Source organism: Callithrix jacchus, chromosome 5 (genome assembly GCF_049354715.1).
Source record: "Callithrix jacchus isolate 240 chromosome 5, calJac240_pri, whole genome shotgun sequence".
In the NCBI taxonomy this organism is placed as follows: Eukaryota; Metazoa; Chordata; class Mammalia; order Primates; family Cebidae; genus Callithrix; species Callithrix jacchus.
The window spans coordinates 91,778,407-91,799,332 of NC_133506.1; the positions used below are offsets into that span (position 1 = coordinate 91,778,407).

Below are 20,926 nucleotides of genomic sequence, written 5' to 3' on the forward strand. Positions count from 1 at the left end.
GGTTGGTGGGTACTAAATGCTCATTGAATGATGGTTGCTACCATCAGCTTGGTTATTGATAGGGTTGTGTGAAAAGAGCTCCAATTCAGGCAACCAGAAGGAAGGGCTTCTCCATTTCTTAACCAGAGCTGGGGAAGACACACCCTCCTAGATGTCATTGTGGGCAGGTGTCCAATTAACTGACCTCTAGGCATTGTGGCTAGAACTTAGACTCTACAGCCTGGACAGACTTCCTGGCAAGGGAAAGAGTTGGGAAGTGTCCATCAGGGCTCTGGAGTATCTAGGGCGACGAGCTGCTCCATTTTGCTCAGGACTGAGGGTTCCCTGGCATATGAAACTTTCAGAACTAAAACCAGAAAATTCCTGGGGAAACCAGGAAAATTAGTCATTCTAGTCATATTTTCTGGGCCAATTCAAGAGCCTTCTGTGTCTCCCTGGCCACAAGACCCCTGCCTTCCTGCAGCAACCAAGTTTACTCTTCCATCTCCTGGGAGCTCCCCGGAGACCTCCTCTACTCCCTCGGGCCCATAAAAGAAGTCAAAGTTGGAGAAAGTCAAGACGGTGGCTGAACTCCCACGCCTGCTTAATGCGGAGGCTGAGGTCTGGGCTCAGATGACAGGTCCCTTTGAAGAACTGACGGGGACTTAGTCTTCCCAGTGATGCAGGGTAGTGGAGGTGAGTCTTGACACAGCAGCTGGGCTCCTATTTTATGAGGCTGGTAAATTTTCACAGAAAACTAAGAGGATAATGAGGGGTTTTAATAGAAAGTGGTGTTAACTTTAACGAGGAGAAAACACTTTGTAAAGGCCAACCAATGCCCACTGGGGCAGAGATATAAATCTGGAGTAAGGAGCTTCTATCTGGTCTTAGAGATCTATCAATTGCATCTGAGTTGCTGGGGCCATGGCTTCCAAATGCCTCAAGGCTGGCTTCTCTTCTAGGTCTCTCAAGGGCCCAGGAGGGGCCAGTGGGGGCTCCACTCCTGTGTCTGCAATGTACTCCAGCAGCTCTTGCAAGCTCCCAAGTCTCTCCCGTGGGGCCCGAAATTTCTCTGCGTGCTCAGCAGGGCTGGGCAGAAGCAGCTACGGGGCTGTCAGCTGCCTTCCTACTCTCTGCCTCCCTGCTGGAGGCTTTACCAACAGCTACAGCATGGGTGGGGGCTGGTTTGGGGAGGGCATCCTCACTGGCAACGAGAAGGAGACCATGCAGTCCCTGAACGACCGCCTGGCCAGCTATCTGGAGAAGGTGCGCCAGCTGGAGCAGGAGAACGCCAGCCTGGAGAGCCGCATCCGGGAGTGGTGTGAGAAGCAGGTGCCCTACATGTGCCGCGACTACCAGTCCTACTTCCAGACCATCGAGGAGCTCCAGAAGAAGGTAAGAGCTTCAGAGTGGCTTTGGATTCCCAGGAACTTGGTGTCACCAGCATTCATTGGTAGTTATGTTCCCATAGGGCACGTTGGGAGTCACTAAGCATGTTCGCCTCTGTGGCCTCATTTGCTCCTCCCAGTAACCTTATGAGCGAGGTATCATTAGCTTATTATACAGAAGAGAACACTGAGGTTCAGACTGGTAAGTGACCCAGGTGGCAGTTACTGGAGCCAGAGCTGGAACACAAGCTCTATGAATTAACTCTGCGACCTTTGGTACTATTGCCCACCCCTCTGAGTTTTCATTTCCTCTTTTATTTAAAGTCAGGGGATTGGGTTCGATGTATAGTGCAGTTCAGCCTCCATAAGCAGCTCAGGGAAGAAAGTGACGCCAGACGAGTTTCCTTCTCGCCAGGCTTCATATCTGCTCCTTGTCTGTCCCACACTTACAGCTGAGAGAATGCTGGGGTATGACAACGAGCTGCCCTGGGCTCCTAGACGGGGAGATAGGAAGAAGCTTTGTTTCATCATACCAGGCCCTTCCTGTTTCATTTTCATGCAGCTGTCTAACCTGGGTCACAGGTCACAGATGCACTGCATTGGACGGGACCCTGGAATTTCCATAGTTGATCCCCAGAGCCTGCCTTTAACCCCCCAATGCCCATGGAGTAGCAGGAATCCAGGACAGCTGACTTCCTCCCTCCTGAGGTAGCCCTTGTCAGCTTTAGGGAACTCCAAGAAGCAGAATGTCCTTTCTTGCAATGAAATAATGTTTTTATACCTCCAGACCCTGTGCAGCAAGGCAGAGAATGCCAGGCTGGTGGTGGAGATTGACAATGCCAAACTGGCCGCAGATGACTTCAGGACCAAGTGAGTTGTCCTGCTTGTCCTACGGTTGGGGGTTGCTAGAACTGGACATAGGTGATGTCTGGGCTCAGGGTTTTGGCTCTGTCACTGAGGCATGAAAGCAGGACTCACAGCACCTGGCTAGCTTGAGGGCAGACCTGACTTAGATGCAAAAAAGAAATGCAGATGTAGGTGCCCTGTTTTATGCCTGCAGGTATGAGATGGAGGTGTCCCTGCGGCAGCTGGTGGAGTCGGACATCAACGGCCTGCGCAGGATCCTGGATGACCTGACCCTGTGCAAGTCTGACCTGGAGGCCCAGGTGGAGTCCCTGAAGGAGGAGCTGCTCTGCTTGAAGAAGAACCATGAGGAGGTGAGCGGGGGGAGGAGGTGAGCAGGGGGGAGGAGGTGAGCATGGGGAACAGGTGAGCATGGGGAGGGGGTGAGCCTGGGGAGTAGGTGAGCATGGGGAGGGGGTGAGCCTGGGGAGTAGGTGAGCATGGGGGACAGGTGAGCTTCAGGGGACAGGTGAGCCTGGGGGAACAGGTGAGCATGTGGAGGGGGTGAGCCTGGGGAGTAGGTGAGCATGGGGAGGGGGTGAGCCTGGGGAGTAGGTGAGCATGGGGGAGAGGTGAGCATCAGGGGACAGGTGAGCCTGGGGGAACAGGTGAGCATGTGGAGGGGGTGAGCCTGGGGAGTAGGTGAGCATGTGGAGGGGGTGAGCCTGGGGAGTAGGTGAGCATGGGGGACAGGTGAGCATCAGGGGACAGGTGAGTCTGGGGGAACAGGTGAGCATGTGGAGGGAGTGAGCCTGGGGAGTAGGTGAGCATGGGGGACAGGTGAGCATCAGGGGACAGGTGAGCCTGGGGGAACAGGTGAGCATGTGGAGGGGGTGAGCCTGGGAGACAGCCCTCTGGGAGTTAGTACTGACCTGGTCTGTGCTATAGGAAGTGAACTCGCTGCGCTGCCAGCTTGGTGACAGGCTGAATGTTGAGGTGGATGCTGCCCCACCTGTTGACCTGAACCGAGTTCTGGATGAGATGAGGTGCCAGTATGAAACCCTGGTAGAGAATAACCGCCGGGATGCTGAAGACTGGTTTGACACCCAGGTAGGTACCTAGGAACAGTCAGTGCAATAGGGGTACATGGTGGCTCACATGGAAGTGACCCTGGGGCTCTGAATCAAGAACCCTAACTTTGAGTCCCATCTCTGCCTTGACCTTGCTGTGCCTCTTGGGCAGGTTGCTGTCATCTGAGCAACAATGTCCTCGAGTATAAAACAAATGAGTGGGACTGGGTGATTGGGAAGGTCCTTCTTGGCTCACGATTCTAACTGGCCTCTTTATCTCTCTGAAGCCAAGTCCCTGGTGTTGCTGACCAGGTCCTGTGTATGTATGTTTCAGACTGAGGAGCTGAACCAGCAGGTGGTGTCCAGTGCAGAGCAGCTGCAGTCCTGCCAGGCAGAGATCATCGAGCTGAGACGCACCGTCAACGCCCTGGAGATTGAGCTGCAGGCCCAGCACAGCATGGTGAGCCCCAAGGCAGGGAGCTGCTATTGCACCCAGCCGAGGAGCACACAGGCTCCCCAGCTTCCATGCTCCGACCACACAGGCAGGCTCCAGAGGTGTATGTTCTTGAGCACCAGGGCTTCTCTATGCAGAAAAGAGGGAATGAGGGAGCCCCAATCACGAACCCCTCAGTGGTAAAAGACAAGAGACCTGTAGCAACTGACATGTCCAAGCAGGAGCTCCTATATTTTGTAAGCAGATACATCTTCTGAGTGATTATCAGTTACTCAGAGATGACATTAACAGGGGATACTCTCTCCATCAAAGAAGCCACAGGGGCTAATTAGCTCATCTCCAATGAGATGTCTGACTGCGGTTTATCCTAGATGGCTCAAATCCTGATTCTCTGAGCTTCCATTCTTGGATTCTGAGGCCTCACTGAGACCCAGATGAAGCTTTCTTGCTCCTTCTCTGACCTCTAGACTTTTTCATCCTCACATAACTCTTGCCCTCACAGAGAGATGCTTTGGAATCCACCCTGGCGGAGACAGAGGCCCGCTACAGCTCCCAGCTGGCCCAGATGCAGAGCCTGATCACCAACGTGGAGGCCCAGCTGGCTGAGATCCGGGCTGACCTGGAGCGGCAGAACCAGGAGTACCAGGTGCTGCTGGACGTCCGGGCCCGGCTGGAGTGTGAGATCAGCACGTACCGGGGCCTGCTGGAGAGCGAGGATAGCAAGTGAGTATCACTGCACGTGCTCTAGTCTTCTCACTTCAATCTACAAAGTTCTGGGGAGACAGCATGGTGCCTGGAAAGAGTCTGGCACTCGGAGTCTGGAGTCCAGGGTTTTAGTTCTGGTCTTCCTGCAAATCATCATGTAACTCCAGCAAGCCCCCTTTCCTCTCAGGGCCTCTGTTTCCCTTTTGGTAAAAGAAGGGGGTTAGGATCAGGTGATTTTTAAGGTGCTTTCCAGATTGCAAAGTCTAGGCTCTGCTTTGAGTTACAGCAAACAGCAACTGGAACATCATAGTAATCCGACTGTTTCCTTTTTTCTAGGCTCCCCTGTAACCCATGTGCAGCTGACTACTCACCCTCCAAGTCATGCCTTCCCTGTCTTCCTGCAGCCTCCTGCGGTCCTAGTGTAGCCCGCACAACCTGCAGCCCCCGCCCTATTTGTGTGCCCTGCCCAGGGGGCCGGTTCTGAGAGTGGCTGACCCAGAAGGCCATGGCCATTGTCTCCAGGGCTTGAACTTGGCCTCTACCCAACTCTAACCCTTGTAGCCCAATCCCCTTTCTTCATGCAGAGCCCAAGGTCTGGTCCTGCAAATACATGCCTTAATGTTTCTCAGAGCCTGTCACGAAGGCCCGCTGCCTCCAAAGGTCTCAACTCCTCATCATTTCAATGGGTGCCGGGGTCTCTGTTCCTGGGCTGCCTCCTGGGTCAGGTTTTCCCTCTGGGTGCTGTTCTGGGGGATTCTGAAATGCAGTCGATGGCTTTTGTTGGCAGAACAATAAAGTGCATTTACTCAGGCCCCTGATGCTCAACTTGCCCCACTCTGGTGTTGTTGGCTTGTGTCTCTGTTCTGTTCAGGGGTGACTGTTGGGCAGATGAATGGGAGATGTGTGACCAAGTATGACCCTTTAGATGACAGGGTCACTGTGCCCTGTTTGGGGTGGGTAGAGGCCTACACTGAGACCTTTGGCCGGGCTTCCCCGATGAAGACGTTTCTCCAAGATTCCAGTGTGGGGCCAGGTGTTTCCAGACCTCTCCTGAATGCCTCTTGGTATACGTGGTCACCTGGGATACCAGAGTGGGATGGACAAAACTGAGACTGAAGCTGAGATCAGCATCATGGGAAGGGTTTTGGCCACTCTATCAGCCTTGTGTCTGTGGTCCTTGTAAGACCAGTAATAGGGTGTCTCCCGACCAGGATACTTTTAGGAGTGCATTTACATCACCCCCCTCTTCCATTGCAGCCCTTTCACACAGCCCTTCAAGTTTAGCAACCCCCTTAACAACCCACAGCCCATCATAAGCAGGAGATGGAGAGAGCGCTTGCCTTCACAACTTCTATCCCTAACGCCGAGGCTCTTGTCCTTGGGAGGTTCACGCACATGCTCGCGTGCTCTTGGCATCTGGTGAGGGGTACAACGAGCCCTCCTCAGATGGGCGTGAGAGCTCCCAGCATCTTGACCCAAAGGCTCTCGTCTGTGTCCAGAATGTCCTCTCCAAATAGGCCAGGCAAATAGCAAGTTCCATTAATCCCAGTGGGAAAGGGAGAAGGGCCAAGACCAAAGTTTCTGAGCTAAAAAGGAAGACGTGCATTCCCAGTTGGCATGTGCTCCTCATAAGATGCTGAGAGTACCTGCTAAGGATCTTCAGTGATGTTAAGAGAGCTGTAGCCATGTCCAAGGGGGAGAGAAGATGGCTGGAAGATGCTGACCAAGGCTAGCTGGAGACCCTCGTCCCTTGAGGACATCTGGTATAGTTCATTGTAATTTGAACAGAGAATCCTCCCTTCTCTAGCCCCGCTTTGGTTGCTTCCAGTCCCCTAGCTCCTGGCAACTGGCACCACCTCTGTGTTGGTCTTTTTGGAACCCCTTCACTAATTTTGCTGAGGCTTAGGCTCTGAAAGGGGTGGTTGCCTCTGGATCATTCACTTCACTCAACAAACCCTTATTGAGCATCCCCCTGTGCCAGGAGGTGTGTTAGGTACCTGGGAAGGACTGTTCTGTGTAGGAGGGAGACTTTGGGAAGAAACAGGAAGGACGCTCACTTGCCGCGTTTTTTCTTTTCTACCTCAGTGGTGTCAGGAGACTGGTTGAAGGGGGCCTTGACATTAGTGCAATGAACGTGGGCTCTGAATGTGGCGTCGGATGGACCTGGGTTCAAATCTCCACCCACCACTAACTACGTGTGGGAACTTTAGCAGGTCACAGTCCATTTCTGAGCCTCAGCAAAACAGAGAACATGACACTGATGCTGTGAAGTCCCCAGTGCTTTGCCCAGCACATGGAAGGCATTTGAAGATGGGTGATCGCTACCAACTCTCTCTTCCAGCTGGATGGCTGGATTGCTGTGAGTTGGGGCATCCACATTTCTCTGCCCAGGGTTTCATTTCTGACATTTCCTTCCTGGCAAACCAGGCCAGCTAAAGTGAATGTGCAGTTGCATGGTTCATTATCCAATTCCAATTCTGAGCAAAGTCAACAGGGAGCCTCACAGTCAGCAGCACGTGGGTGCTGCCTGGAGCACATGGGCTCCAGTTAACTGTGCTGTGTATAGGTCACGCTCTTCTTTTTGGTGTTCTCTGTGGCACAAGCCCTTTCCAAACCCATCCTAGCTCCCCCAAGATGTAGCTAACTAAATCATGTGTAACCCTACCTCTAATTATTATTTACCTCATTTGCTTGTGCTTTTTAATTATAATGCCGTTTCCACCCAACCACAAGTTCTCAACCTTGTCTGTACATGGGAACGACCTGGAGGGCTTTAAAAAATACCGATGCCTGCTCTGAGCCCCAGAAATTCTGCTTTAGTTGGTCTGGAATATGACCTGATATTGGGGTTTTTGAAAGCTCCCTGGGTGATATGAACATGCAGCCAGGGTCGAGAGCTCGTTTGTCAGGTGGAGGACCTTTTAGCAACCCAATTGCAACTCCCAATTGGATTGCCAAAGATCCTGCACCTGACTCCAACTCATTGCAGGGGGCACAGGGGAACTCTGACATAGACGGTAGCACTACTAGATCTGGTCCCTATTATGCTTGAGATGAAGTCTTGCTCTGTCACCCAGGCTGGAGTACAGTGGCATGATCTCGGCTCACTGCAACCTCTGCCTCCTGGGTTCAAGCGATTCTCCTGCCTCAGCCTCCTGAGTAGCTGGGACTACAGGTGCATGACACCACGTCCAGCTAATTTTTTTATTTTTAGTAGAGACGGGTTTCACCATGTTGGCAGGATGGTCTTGATCTCTTGACCTCATGATCCATCTGCCTCAGCCTCCCAAAGTGCTGGGATTACAGGCGTGAGCCACCGTGCCCGGCCCCCTCATTATGCTATTGACTTTCTCATTTCTGCCTTTTCTCTGTCTTTTGATTTGAAATATTTGAAATAAATTTTAAATTTGCTATTTTTCCTTTTTTCTGGCTATAGTATTCCATGGTGTATATGTGCCACATTTTCTTTTTCCAGTCTACCATTGATGGGCATTTGGGTTGGTGCCAAGTCTTTGCTATTGTGAGCAGTGCTGCAGTAAACATACATGTGCCTCTGTTTCTAAGGTTTCCCTTTGGTCCCCTTGGCCAAGACAGGGTCCATTCTGTCAATTGGGGACTTAGGATTTTAGTTTTATTTCTCGTTGGTGACACTGACCCTTCCCAATTTGCCTTGTCCTGAGAAAAAGTGATCTCTCTGACACTCCTTCCTCTTATCCTCCAAGGAAAGCACCATGGCAGAGGTAAGAACTAAGGACTGCTTTCCCTAGACCCGTGTTTACCACTGACACAACGCCATCAAACGTAGATACAAGTTTTGCTTAATATTTTGTCCACCGAACACTAAGAACAAAGTGTACTTGCTGTGTTGGGAACTTTGAGCTCTCACTCACAAAGCATGCAACAGGGCATTTGGGAGGTCCTGTTCCTGGTGAAGGCAGCTGAGAGGTAACTATCTGGACAGTGATCCTAGCATGTGTGGAGAACTGCCAAGATAAATGGAACAAGGGTGATTTGCATGAAGCATGGAGGTGGCTCCTGGGAATGAACGCACCCTGAGGAAAGAGAGGCTACAGTCCACAAACTGGGTCTAAGATATTCTGAGCACAGCATGGAGCGCCACTCAGATGATCTTTCAAGGTCTCCTGCCTAAGCTGCAGCAACATCAACAGTGAAGGAGGAAACATTAAATGAACTAGAATATGAGACCACAGTAATTTAAGACTGGCCAGGCACAGCAGCTCACACCCATAATCCCAGCAATGTGGAGGCTGAAGTGGGTGGATCACTTGAACCCAGGAGTTCAAGACCAACCTGGATAACCCGGCAAAACCCTGTCTCTACAAATAATACAAAAATTAGCCATGCGTTGTGGTGTACGCCTGGAGTCCCATCTACTCAAGAGGCTGAGGTGGGAGGATAGCCTGAGCCTGGGGAGTTCAAGGCTTCAGTGAGCCATGATTGTGCCACTACATTCCAGCTGGGGTGACAGAGTGAGACTCTGTCTTCAAAAAAAGTAAAATTTTTTTAAGAATTTAAGACTGAGATGTGAGGATAGACGGCATCGACCCACAGCAGGGGAGACAGAATCAGCATCATCTCCAGGAAAGAAGACATAAGTAGCAGTTTGGTTATCTGGGGACAATCTGCAGACTCGGGGAGTGGCCTTGGCACAAGCCACAGCACACACCGTGATGGGAGCCATTAACCTTGGTTAGACATCAGAGGGCACCAGGAGGAGCCGGGCGCCAGCACCATGGTCACTGTTAGCATTTGCAGGCACCTGACTTGCAATACCCTAATCTGAGTCTAAATAACTTTGTGGGTGAGGGTCCCAAAATACGTATGTAGTTCCCATGGTTTCTTTCTCAAGTGAGAAAAGAAACACTTTAAAAATAGGTTGGGTATTGCTCAAACATGGAAGATGGCAAGATAGTGCTTTTTACCATTGAGTTATTCAGTATTTCACAAAGGAGGGTTTCAGAGATGCTTTGAGCACTGATAGCATCGTGTCTCCCCAGGAGGATGTATGAGCTCTGGGTGCTTGTTGATTTATTTCAGCTCCTTATAGATTCTGGATATTAGAGCTTTGTGAGATGGGAAGATTGCAGAATTTTTCTCCCATTCTGTAGGTTGCCTGTTGACTGTGATGCTACTTTCTTTTGCTGTTCAGAAGCTCTTTAGTTTAATTATATTCCATTTGTCAACTTTGGCTGTTGCCGAAATTGACTACAACTTTGGTGTTTTAGTCATGAAGTCTTTGCCTATGCCTATGTCATGAATGATGTTTCCTAGGTTTCCTTCTAGGATGAAAAATTGCATTTCTAACACGTTCCTGAGTCAGGTTGATGCTGTTGGTCTAGGAACTACACTTTGAGAAACCACTGATAACACCTTATTAAAATAATAATTATAGTTTTTGGGGCAGAGGACTAAATGGGCAAATTAATGCCAAGCACTCAACACCATGCCTGGCAGTCGTATATGTTCCACAAATTCTGGCTGTGGCTCTGAAGGGTGGCCTGATGAGTCTCATCCCATATGGCTGGTATTGCCGTCACACCTCCTTCCATCTGATGCTATCATCTCCTCTAAACAGGTAATCCAGACAAGGTCCTGAATTTATGGCTGTTGCAGAGAATCAAATTGTGAGAGTAATCGATCTGACCCTTTCAATTGGCATGGGGAAACTGAGGTCCAGAGAGACAAAATGACTTTCCCAAGGTCACATGGCAAGTCAGAGGCACCATCTCTATGCTTTACTTTTTTTATGCAGTGAAGGGGCTAGGTGGCATTTTCCCTTTCCTGTTCTTGTACTGACACTTCTGGGAGTACATGAAACATAAGGAACGTTCTTATGCCCCAACAGTATATAAAGAAGATTACTGAATAAAAAAGTGGCTATAACACACACATACTACATGTGAAGCTCACAGCTTTTGCAGCCAGGACCAAAAACCGCACTCCAGCATGTTACCTTCTTAAGTGAATGCCCAAGGCTTCTATAGTTGGGCACATCTGCTCCCCATCTCCTGGCTTAGCTCATTCCAGGGCTATAGAATGTCCTTTCCAAAGGGAGTGGATTCACACTGCTTCCATGCTCTGAGATCCTGAAGTGAGCATTCCCCATCCGCCACAACAGAGAGTAAAAGTAGAACCTGTTCCAACTGTTCTATCTCAGTCTGTTCAACAAACAGTTATTGAGCACTTGACAATTGTGTATGTGGTGCGGTGATAATCGAATGGATGGTCCAGAGAGGGTCAAGATAGAGCAGCTGCCACCTGGAGATGTTCATGATATGGGTTCTTCCAAGAGGAAGGGTCCAACTGGAAAGATGTACCTGATTCTTAGGGTTCTGTTTGGGTTTTTATTTTTATTTTTTTTTGCCATTTGAACAGGTGCACCATTCCTGGAAGCACTGAAATACCAGGCCGATGCGTGGAGTGGACAGAGCAAGCTCCTATTCCATCTCCCTGCTCCAAAAATCCATTTACTATATTGTCCTCGGATAGAGGACGTATCAGATATTAAACTGATGCCACACTTGATCTTACCTAAAAAGGCTGAGAAATGAGGCTGCCTGTGTCTTGAGTTCATTCTTTCCCCACTGATGTTATTTTCTTACCCTTGGCAGGAAGATGATGCCTGTTAGAAAGCCTCTGAGGCTCCTTTTCCTTTCTGCCTGGATTTACGCGGCTGCCAGTATCGGAGCAGTTTCTACCACCCACATATTTCCTTGTTAAATGGTCAGGCCTCTTCCCACAGGGAACACCTTCATTAAAAGAGGCAGCTGTTGCCACACAGACCTGCAGGCTTTCTCAGTGCTAGAGCAGGTGGGGGTGCAGTGGGCAAAGCCAATGGAGGCACAGGCCAGGTCACGGCGGTTTCCTGGAGGCCCCACCCTAGTAATGAGGGCCCAGGCGTGCAGCTGACCCTTTGAAGATGTGTTCTGAAGCTCTCTCGTGGTGATCAGTGACAGGAGCCCAGACTCCTGCTTTAGCAAAATGATAAGGTTGGGCTCTTTTATGAGGAAAGGAACTCATCATTGGAAATCAAATTACAAATTAATTAGCAGCTTCCTCTGGGGCTGAGTGTAAACATCAATATCACCCAATAAGGAATTTCTATCATAAACCCCCTCACTGCAAGGGCATAAATGGCCTGGGTGGCCTGGGGTCTGTAGACATCCAGGCAGCTTCGGCGGAGGAGAAAGGGCTTCTGCAACATGACATCCACCTGCTGTGTCACCAGCAACTTGCAAGCCTCTCTCAAGAGCTGCCCCCGGCCTGCCTCGGTCTGTTCTGGCAGTGTGAACTGCCGGCCTGAGCTGTGCCTGGGTTATGTCTACCAGCCCATGGCATGCCTGCCTTCTGTCTGCATGCCCACCACCTTCCGGCCAGCCAGCTGTGTCTCTAAAACCTATCTATCCAGTTCCCGCTGGCCAGTCAGTGGCATCTCCAGCGCCATGGGCCCTGGCAGCTGGTACAGCGAAGGGGCCTTCAATGGCAATGAGAAGGAAACCATGCAGTTCCTAAATGACCGCCTTGCCAGCTACCTGGCGAGGGTTCGAGAGCTGGAGCGGGAGAACGCGGAGCTGGAGAGCAGGATCCAAGAGGCCTCTCACTCCCAGGTGCTCACCATGACTCCTGACTACCAGTCTCATTTCAGGACCATTGAGGAGCTCCAGCAGAAGGTGAGGGCAGTGGCAAGTGAACAGGCTGTCTGGGAAGGGATCTGGACTAGCTGGCATTCCAGATTTGAATCTCATTAGCTTATTAAGCTATGTTCAGGACAAAGAGATTCCCCCCTAGGGCAAAGGGTTATTTTATAATATGAGCACTAAGCCTGAGGCTTTCAGGTGGAGAGATCTGGGATTTAGTCTCGATTCTACTGTTGCCTCATTGCATGACTTTGGGAGGTCCCTTCCCTTCCCCAGGCCTCAGTTTTCTCATCTGTAAAATAGGGTTAATAATGGTCATTATCTAATGGGGTTGTCAAAGGATTCGATGAGATGTAGCAGGTCAAGTGCTCGGAAGAGCCCTTGGTCCACGGTGAGTTTTCAGTAAATGTCAAGGACCCTTCTATCTGTCACATGAATGACTTCAGACATGAGATTCTTCCCTTCCACATTGCTCAGCGCATCCAAAATGGAGAATTTGAATTTACAAAGCTCCAGGTTCCTAAAGAATACATCTCAAGTTCTTCAAGGACTAGCAATTCACTAAATATCTCCCAGAGTTCCAGGGAAGAGGGCCTTCTGCAGGGTGGGCTGCAGGGGTGCTGGATCCTACCTTTGCTGCTGTCTTCTCTTCATTTGGATTCTTCTTCCTTCTTCTCACCCTGAACTAACTCTCTCCATGTGCCTTGGCCCACAGATTCTGTGTACCAAGGCAGAGAACTCCAGGATGGTCGTGAACATTGATAACGCCAAGCTAGCTGCCGACGACTTCAGGGCCAAGTGAGTTTGGCCAGGGGACAGGGGTTGGGGGAGGTCCTGTCCTCATAGGCTCTCGGGCAGCTTTCCATTAGTTTCACAGAGGGTTGGGAAGTGCTGGCAGTCTAAGGCCTTCCCTGAGTTCTGCATTCACTCAGTTTGACCCTCGGTTGCTGACCCTGGCCCTGTGCAGGTACGAGGCGGAGCTGGCCATGCGGCAGCTGGTGGAGGCCGACATCAACGGCCTGCGAAGGATCCTGGATGATCTCACTCTGTGCAAGGCTGACCTGGAGGCCCAGGTGGAGTCCCTAAAGGAGGAACTGATGTGCCTCAAAAAGAACCATGAGGAGGTGAGGCCGGAAGTCACGCTGAAGTGGCCCTGGGAAGCAGAGGGGAAAGAATGTGGGGTATGGGGTTGGATAAACATGGGTTGGATTCCCAAGCCTGCCACATGTTGTTTCAGTGAATATGCCCAATTTATGGAATCTTCCTGAGCTTCCTCATCTGTAAAATGGGGACGACACTATCATGCAGAGTTATTGTGAGAATTGAATGGGTAGGATATGGATCATGGAAATCCCCAAGGCATGGGTAGGAAACACCCGCCACTTGGTCAGTGCTCGGAAGTGTAGTCCCCTTCCCTTCTGCATTTTCTGGGCTACTGACTGCCAAGCGCTCATTCCTGGTGACTGCATGTGCTTTCTCGAGAGCCACACACCAGAGGTAGAGTGGTGCAGTGGTGCCAGGGGCAAGTTGTGTTCCGGATCCATCTCTGCCTGGCCAAACTCTCAGAAGCAGTCCCATCTCTTCCGAGAGGGCGTAGAGCTGCAGTGGTCTCCTCCTTGGCCCCCATCCTTATTTTGTCCTCTCTGCTGTTTGCACATAAAATACTCAAGCTGAAGCTACAGGCAAGCCCTTCACTTTCTGTTTTTTCCTTATCTCCTGAAGTTTCTCGGAGGGAAAGCCCTCTGCTTTGGGCACCTGTGTGCTGCCAAGCCCACCCAAGCCATGGCGTTTTTTTCCCTCCTTTCTGGTTGACTCTCGACCTCTTGACTTGGGATTTGAATGAACAAGCGCCTCTGAATCTTGGCTGGGTTTCCTCAGGCTTAACTATAAAGTAACAGCCAGTAACCACATACTCGCTGAGCACCCCCGGGTGTCTGACTCATCTCGCTCAAATTAGAGAACCGGGAACTACACCAAAAAGCCACTAATGAGAAGTTATCACACACCCTGGCAGCCTCAGTGATAACTTTCCCTCTTTGGCAGCCAGGCCTGGGAGGCAGCTGCCCTAACCCGGGCCTTGAACTAGTCAAGCTGGGCTCCTGCTACCCTCCTCCCAGGATGAACACAGGCTGGGAGGGTGGCTGGGAATGCTAGGGGGACTGGTTTCCCATTTTAGCCCAAATGCATCCGACAAACCCAGACACTGCTCTTGGCGTCTGCCAAAGTGACAGGAAATGTGCTGCAGTGAGGCTCCTGTCACAGGGGTGTTCAGCTGGAGTCTGAAGAGCACTGGGATGCTGCTGGGTGGACTGCAGTCCTTGGGGGCGGTCTAATGCTTCCATCTTCAGCATCTTCTGTTGCATCTTTTTCTGTCTCCCTGGGGAGGTGACGCAGGATTGTATGATTGTCACACTTGTCTGGAGCTCTTGTGCCTTTTCAGGAAGTCAGTTCCCTTCGATGCCAGCTTGGGGACCGCCTTAACATTGAGGTGGATGCCGCACCCCCGGTGGACCTGAACAGGGTGCTGGAGGAGATGCGGTGTCAGTACGAGACCATGGTGGAGGCCAATCGCAGGGACGTGGAGGAATGGTTCAATATGCAGGTGGGCCTCTCATGGTGGGGGCAGCCTCCTCCATGTCCCTAGGAAGGGACTCCAACCTTCTCCTTCCCCCCACTTCAGATGGAGGAACTTAACCAGCAGGTGGCCACAAGCTCTGAGCAGCTTCAGAACTACCAGTCAGACATCATTGACCTGAGACGCACGGTCAACACGCTGGAGATCGAGCTGCAGGCCCAGCACAGCCTGGTGAGAGCTGCTGGGTGGGCGCCCTCCCTCTGGATCCTAGTCATACTGAGCATAGGTGTGGGCCTCCAGGAAGGAGGAAGAGGAGGCCCAGATTTCAGCCACTATGGATGCTCATCCTGTTGGCCTTTCCTGGAGGGAGGTTTCTTCTGAGATCCAGCTCAGAGATAAAAGAGGCATATTTCAAATCGGACATGGGTTAGGTGGACACTGTCAAACTCGACTCCACAAGAAGACTTGTTCTGTGCTTAGCCTGCCTTTCCAAACCTATGAATCTCAGTATCACCCATCCTGATGCCCAGGTTCTTCTCTGGACCAACTCAACCAGAGTCTCTGGAGGTGGCGTCAGGTCATGGGTATTTTTTGAGGGCTCCCATGTGGCTCTAATGTGCAGCCAGGGTTGAAAACCACTGTTCTAAATGCTGCTATCACGGAGGTACTTGGGAAATCTCAGATCCAAAGCCTGAAGCCAGACAAAAGTTGCAGAAGGAAGGAGAAATTTAGGATCAGACTTACAAATTGAAACTGTGGTTCCATCACGTACCAGCTGTTTACCCTTGAACAAGTCATTTGACCTTTCTAGGCTTCCATTTCCACAGTGACTCAGAAAGGGAGGGCTCATTCCCAGCACCAAAGGGAGGTTTGGCTCTTCTTATTTCTTTCTGAAGCAAGCCATAGCAAACAGCTCCCCTCCTCATGGTTATGTCTTCCTTTGCCTTAGAGGGACTCCCTGGAAAACACGCTGACGGAGAGCGAGGCCCGTTACAGCTCCCAGCTGGCCCAGATGCAGTGCATGATCACCAACATGGAGGCCCAACTGGCCGAGATCCGGGCTGACCTGGAGCGGCAGAACCAGGAGTACCAGGTGCTGCTGGACGTCCGGGCCCGGCTGGAGAGCGAGATCAACACGTACCGGAGCCTGCTGGAGAGCGAGGACATCAAGTACGTAGGTGCAGCTGAGGTTCAGAGAGATGTGGGCAGGGATTCTGGGAGGTTATAGGAAGCAACTGGATCTGCCCTTGAGGGACCATCAGCTTAGAACCCTGTCCTGACCATGGAGCCATTAGGAGCTGGTATGCTCTAAAAGAAGTCAGGCAGTGGTGTTCATGCTGCCATCCTGTACCAGGCCCCTTGAAGACCATTCTGTCTCATTCCAAGCTTGCAAACTCCTTCTAACTGCCCACCATGGGGCAGGCTCTGTGGAGGATACCAAGAGAGAGGAAGGCAGGACATCTGCCCTCCTATTGTTTCCATGTGTTCAGGGAGATAGGCAGATAGGTGACTGGAGATTGTGGCATGTAGGGAGCTTAGGATGAAAGCTTTGTTAATAGGACCTGCCCGATCCTGCTCCCACCTCTTACCCCAGCCTCACCTCATAGTCCATTTTCAGTCCAGCTCTCAGAATGGAGATTTTGGCATATTGGCAGGACAATCAGTAGCCTTATATAATTGAGTCCTGGTGGGGAGCAAGACAGGAAAGATCAGCTGTGGTCAATTTATGGAGAACGACACAGGTCGTGCGGGGAAGGGAGGGCTTTATTTTACAGACAAGTGGAAGGCCTTACTCTTTTTTTGAGGAGGAAATGAGAGAATTTACTGTGTGTCTTCTCCACTAGATCATAAACATCTATAATGCAGAGACATTATAATACATTTTTATTCCCTGTACATGGCACACAGTAGATCCTCAATAAATATCTCTCAAGCTCAAAGCTGTTCTTCAAGAAGATGGCTCTGATAGCAGCAGGAAGAACTGAGTAGAGGGAGGGGAACCAGGCAGAGAAACTGTTCAGGAGGCCCTGGCCACAGCCTAGGTAAGCAGTGGGGAGGGCCTGAGTTAGGGCAGCAGAGGCATCAGCTCTAGACACCGTGCAGGTAGAATCAGCAGGACTTGGTGGGTGTCTGAATGCAGGGTACCTCTGGGTCATGGACACCCAGTGGACTAGTGACTGATGTAGCCATTTCTTATTCTGCATTTAGCCCTGCTTCTCTACTATTCAGAACCTATAACTTCAGGGCAAGTGTTACAAAGTCAAATATTTGCAAGGGCCAGATAATTAACATGCATGAATGACTGGGTCATATGGAGACTGTGGAAAAGCAGACAGCTCTTGCCTTGTCCAATCCAGGCAGTGCCATGTCCTCAGGGACATTTCTATTCTGTGAGAAGCAGGTTCAGTATTGCTGGATCTTCTGATAGTTCCAGGGAAGCTGAGAATCTGGATTTTTAAAAATGTTAAATTCTTCTGATGCTTAAATATTTTCAACAAGTTAAAGAAAATACAGTGTCAAGCAAATGGAACACATTTCAGGTTGCATGTGATCCTCAGGCCTTTCACTGGTTCTCTGAGCTATTGGGTTTCCATCCAACATCCAGAGTGTTGTTTCTGGTTTTAAGTGCATGCCTGTCAATCTCTGAGATCATCCTTAATCCTTTTTACCATGTATTCATTCTTCATTCATTTATGTTGGAAACAGATGCTTGGTGCCTCAAAGAGAAATCAGCACTGAGACAAAGGAACTCTCAGCAAGGCAATTTTACTTTCTGCAGAAAGGATGCTACTTGCCAGTAGTCTTGCCATGAGAGTGTAATGAACAAAGGAAAGGCAGGCATATTTACTCCTTATGCATTGGGTCCTTACTGCTGTGTCCGATCTCAATTGGCTAGAGCCAGACCTCACAATCTAAACTAAACCCGATTGGCTAACAACTTAAAACTTTTCTTAACAGGTAAAGGCAATGGAGAACAAAGGAAAAGAGGGAGTCTAAATAAGGAAGGGACAGGAAGTTGCTTGCAAAAGGACTTAGAAATGTAATAACATAAGTATCTTGGTTAAAGTACAAGGACAAAGAATGTACTAAGTGCCTGTGAGCATGTCTAGCACAAATATCTTGGTTAAAGTATAAGGACATAGAATGTACTTATTCTCTTATATCTAACAGCTACATAGAATAAGGCTTAACAAAGAGTTACTAGCATAAAGCAAGAAGGCTTTGAAGAAAGTTAGTCTTTAAAAGAAACTATTATTTTTAACATATATTATTATTAAACAATAAGCGAGACTTTGAAGAAGAACTTTTTACTCTCTATAATTTATTATTTTGTCTTATCGAAATATTCTTATTTGGTGCCTATTATATGCCAGGTATGCAGGGTGGTCATGTATATGTGACCGGTGGCCTCACTGCCTGGCAGGGGTGACAGACCATGATAGAATGATTACTAATCACGATGAAAGGAGATAGATGTACCATGGGGGCTTTGTCTCAGAGAGATGGGGCGGCTTCGAGGAGGATGTGACAGTTGAGTTAAACTCTTAAGGAAGAAATGTAGGTGAGTGGAGAGGGAAGAGGGTTCCAGAGATGTAGGATGCAGGGCACAAGTCCTGTGGCCTGAGCAGTATAGTCCCTGCAGTAGCTGGAAGAAGGTCTGAGCAGTATAGTCCCTGCAGTAGCTGGAAGAAGGTCTGAGCAGTATAGTCCCTGCAGTAGCTGGAAGAAGGTCTGAGCAGTATAGTCCCTGCAGTAGCTGGAAGAAGGTCTGAGCAGTATAGTCCCTGCAGTAGCTGGAAGAAGGTCAGAGTACCTGCAGCTCCAAGAGCAACGGAGCTGAGTGAGGCTGGGGCAAGAGGTGGGAGCAGAATCATGCAGGTCCTATTAAGGAAGCTGCTTTTCTTTATTTTTTTATTTTACTTTAAGTTTGGGATACATGTGCAGAACATGCGGGTTTGTTACATAGGTATTCATGTGCCATGGTAGTTGGTTGCACCTCTCAACCATTCATCTAGGTTTGAAGCCCCACATGCAGTAGGTATTTGTCCTAATGCTCTCCCTCCCCTTTCCTCTGACTCCATGACAGTCCCTGGTGTGTGATGTTCCCCTCCCTGTGTCCATGTGTTCTCATTGTTCAACTCCCACTTATGAGTGAGAACATGAGTTGTTCGGTTTTTTGTTCCTGTGTTAGTTTATGAGAATGATGGCTTCCAGAGGAAGCTGCTTTTCATCCTAAGCTCAGATGGAAGCCACTGAAGGTTTTAGGCAGGGGAGAAACATAATTGGATTTGTGACCGTAGAAGATTGCTCTGGCCACTAAGTGGGCAGTGGTTAGAAGGGGCTCAAGCAGGGTTGGGGAGATCAGTTAGGAGGACATGAGGTGACTAGGGCAAAGATGGTGGAGGCTGGGACCAGGGCGGCTGGGCAGAGAAAGCACGGTAGATGGGGTTGAGAGGCATCTGAGGGGTAGAATCAGCAGGACCTATGCCCGAGTGGGCCTTCTCTACTAATCCTGTCCCTCTGTGACTTTCTCCTGCAGGCTTCCCGGTAACCCGTGCTCCACTCCCTCCTGTACCCCCTGTGCGCCCTCCCCGTGTGTGTCCCGCACCGTCTGTGTGCCACACACCATCTGCGTGCCTTGCTTGCCCTGCCCCCAGGGCCGCTACTGAAATCCTTCTGCATCAGCGGATCCTGGAGGGTGTGAGGGTATTCTGTGGCCACCAAAAGAGCAGGGGCAACCCCAGCTAGCAAGGAAAATCCTGAGCAGGACCGTGGATCACCTGCAACAAGTTCTGATACTCCAGGGGGCGCTCCAGCCCCCACCACTTAGAAACTGCCTTTTTCCCGTGGGTGAACATCTCCTCTTTGGTGATGTTTCTGGTCTGTGCTGCCTCAAAGAGCAAGTGTTCTTAGTTAACTGGCAAATAGAGCTGCACTCAGTGGCCCTGCAAACATGTCTGTCTCTGTTTGTCACTTGCGCTGCTGCGTCCACAAGCCAATCCTACTCAACTGGGCTCAAGAGGAATGTGGGCAAATTCTTTGTTTTTATGCCTCTTCTGCTTCCATAGAGGCTTGAGAGGTGTTCACTAAAAAGGCCCGCATGCCATAAACCAGTTAAAACTAATCAATTGTTCTGGGGCCAAGTAATAAAAGAATAAAGAGAGGAGGGAGATAATTATGCCAGAAACTTAGGCCAAATTACTGTAATTGAGAATAATAAACCCACCTCTAAATCTCATTACAGCTGGGACAATGGGATCATTCATTCTTTCAGAATATCTTCACTGAGTAGCTACTGGGTGCAGGTTCTGCATTAGAGGCTGGCTAATCCAGGAGAGAGTTCCCAGACGCATTGTTAGTGATGCCTCATTGGATTAAATGAGGCATTCCTTGCAGCAATCTATGAAAAAGATACCATTATTTCATCCATTTTGTAAATGAGGAAACTCAACCCCCAAACCGAAAATGCAATAACAAAAGAATAAAATAAGGATAACTAAAAAGAAAAAAAAAAAAGAAGAAACTTGCCCGAAGTCACACAGCTGGTAAGTGGTGGACCCAGGACTGAAATCGAGGACTTCAGGCTCTAGAGATGCTCAGACAATTCCCATTGACAGTCCTCACTATTTGCAAACTACAGCTTGGTGCGGAGGTGTAAAAAATGCAAGTGATCACTACCATTCAGACACTTATAATTACAGGAGGAGCTAAGACCAGTGTACATAAGACTGCACTTCTTTCTCCGTAAGGGCAATGTAATAGTAACAGTAAGAATAATAAAGATGACAACGGTTACTACTTCTCCAGTACTCATAATGCACCAAGTACTGTGTGCAGATATTACATTAATTAACTTAGGCAATTTCATGACCACCTTGTAAGGTATGCATAGTGTCCATTTTAGACATGGACATGGAGGCGTAGGGTGGTCAAGTCAGTCGTTCAAGGTTACGTGCAAGGACAAAGACTTGAGCCGAAGTCTAGCAGCACAACAGTGTCATTTTAACTATTCTAACTGCCAGGTTCCTACCCGGAAAGAGTAAAGACTAGTCAAAATTGGGAGAGAGTCTTACCCCGAGAGGATCTGAAAGGCTTCTTATAGCTGGTGGCATTTGAAATGGGTCTTGGAGGTTGAATAGAGGGTCTATGGGGCACTAGATAGGTAAGTAAGTGTGTGGGGGTCTTCAGGAGAGCAGGGTTCATGCTTGAGAGGCCTTGCTGGCTGGAGCAGTGGGTTCCTGTGAGAGGCTGAT

At 49.7% G+C, this 20,926-nt stretch overlaps 2 protein-coding genes and 1 non-coding gene across 3 annotated transcripts; 2 read left to right on the plus strand and 1 right to left on the minus strand.

The window, feature by feature from the left end:
• The first annotated feature begins 646 nt into the window (after positions 1-646).
• On the plus strand, positions 647-5,268 carry KRT35 (keratin 35). The gene is made up of 7 exons (XM_035300557.3): positions 647-1,374; positions 2,155-2,237; positions 2,428-2,584; positions 3,159-3,320; positions 3,615-3,740; positions 4,237-4,457; positions 4,776-5,268. Exons 1-7 carry the CDS (start codon positions 904-906, stop codon positions 4,921-4,923), a joined length of 1,368 nt encoding a protein of 455 aa, XP_035156448.3. The 5' UTR covers positions 647-903; the 3' UTR covers positions 4,924-5,268.
• A 5,562-nt stretch (positions 5,269-10,830) lies between these two features.
• On the minus strand, positions 10,831-11,012 carry LOC118154103 (U2 spliceosomal RNA). Its single transcript, XR_004744027.3, has one exon. It is a non-coding gene; the product is annotated as a U2 spliceosomal RNA (small nuclear RNA).
• Positions 11,013-11,618: 606 nt separating this feature from the next.
• On the plus strand, positions 11,619-19,911 carry KRT32 (keratin 32). The gene is made up of 7 exons (XM_035300558.3): positions 11,619-12,130; positions 12,813-12,895; positions 13,065-13,221; positions 14,538-14,699; positions 14,778-14,903; positions 15,622-15,842; positions 19,213-19,911. The coding sequence occupies exons 1-7, from the start codon at positions 11,663-11,665 to the stop codon at positions 19,340-19,342; spliced, it is 1,347 nt and encodes a 448-aa protein (XP_035156449.3). The 5' UTR covers positions 11,619-11,662; the 3' UTR covers positions 19,343-19,911.
• The last annotated feature ends 1,015 nt before the right edge of the window (positions 19,912-20,926 follow it).

Bases quoted from the DNA above. Each gene is read 5' to 3' on its own strand.
- KRT32 (XM_035300558.3), top strand. From the start codon at position 11,663: ATGACATCCACCTGCTGTGTCACCAGCAACTTGCAAGCCTCTCTCAAG. The intron at 12,896-13,064 runs GTGAGTTTGGCC...GGCCCTGTGCAG, and splicing joins GCCGACGACTTCAGGGCCAA to GTACGAGGCGGAGCTGGCCA. The intron at 15,843-19,212 runs GTACGTAGGTGC...TTTCTCCTGCAG, and splicing joins CTGGAGAGCGAGGACATCAA to GCTTCCCGGTAACCCGTGCT.
- KRT35 (XM_035300557.3), top strand. From the start codon at position 904: ATGGCTTCCAAATGCCTCAAGGCTGGCTTCTCTTCTAGGTCTCTCAAG. The intron at 2,585-3,158 runs GTGAGCGGGGGG...TCTGTGCTATAG, and splicing joins TGAAGAAGAACCATGAGGAG to GAAGTGAACTCGCTGCGCTG. The intron at 3,321-3,614 runs GTAGGTACCTAG...TGTATGTTTCAG, and splicing joins AAGACTGGTTTGACACCCAG to ACTGAGGAGCTGAACCAGCA.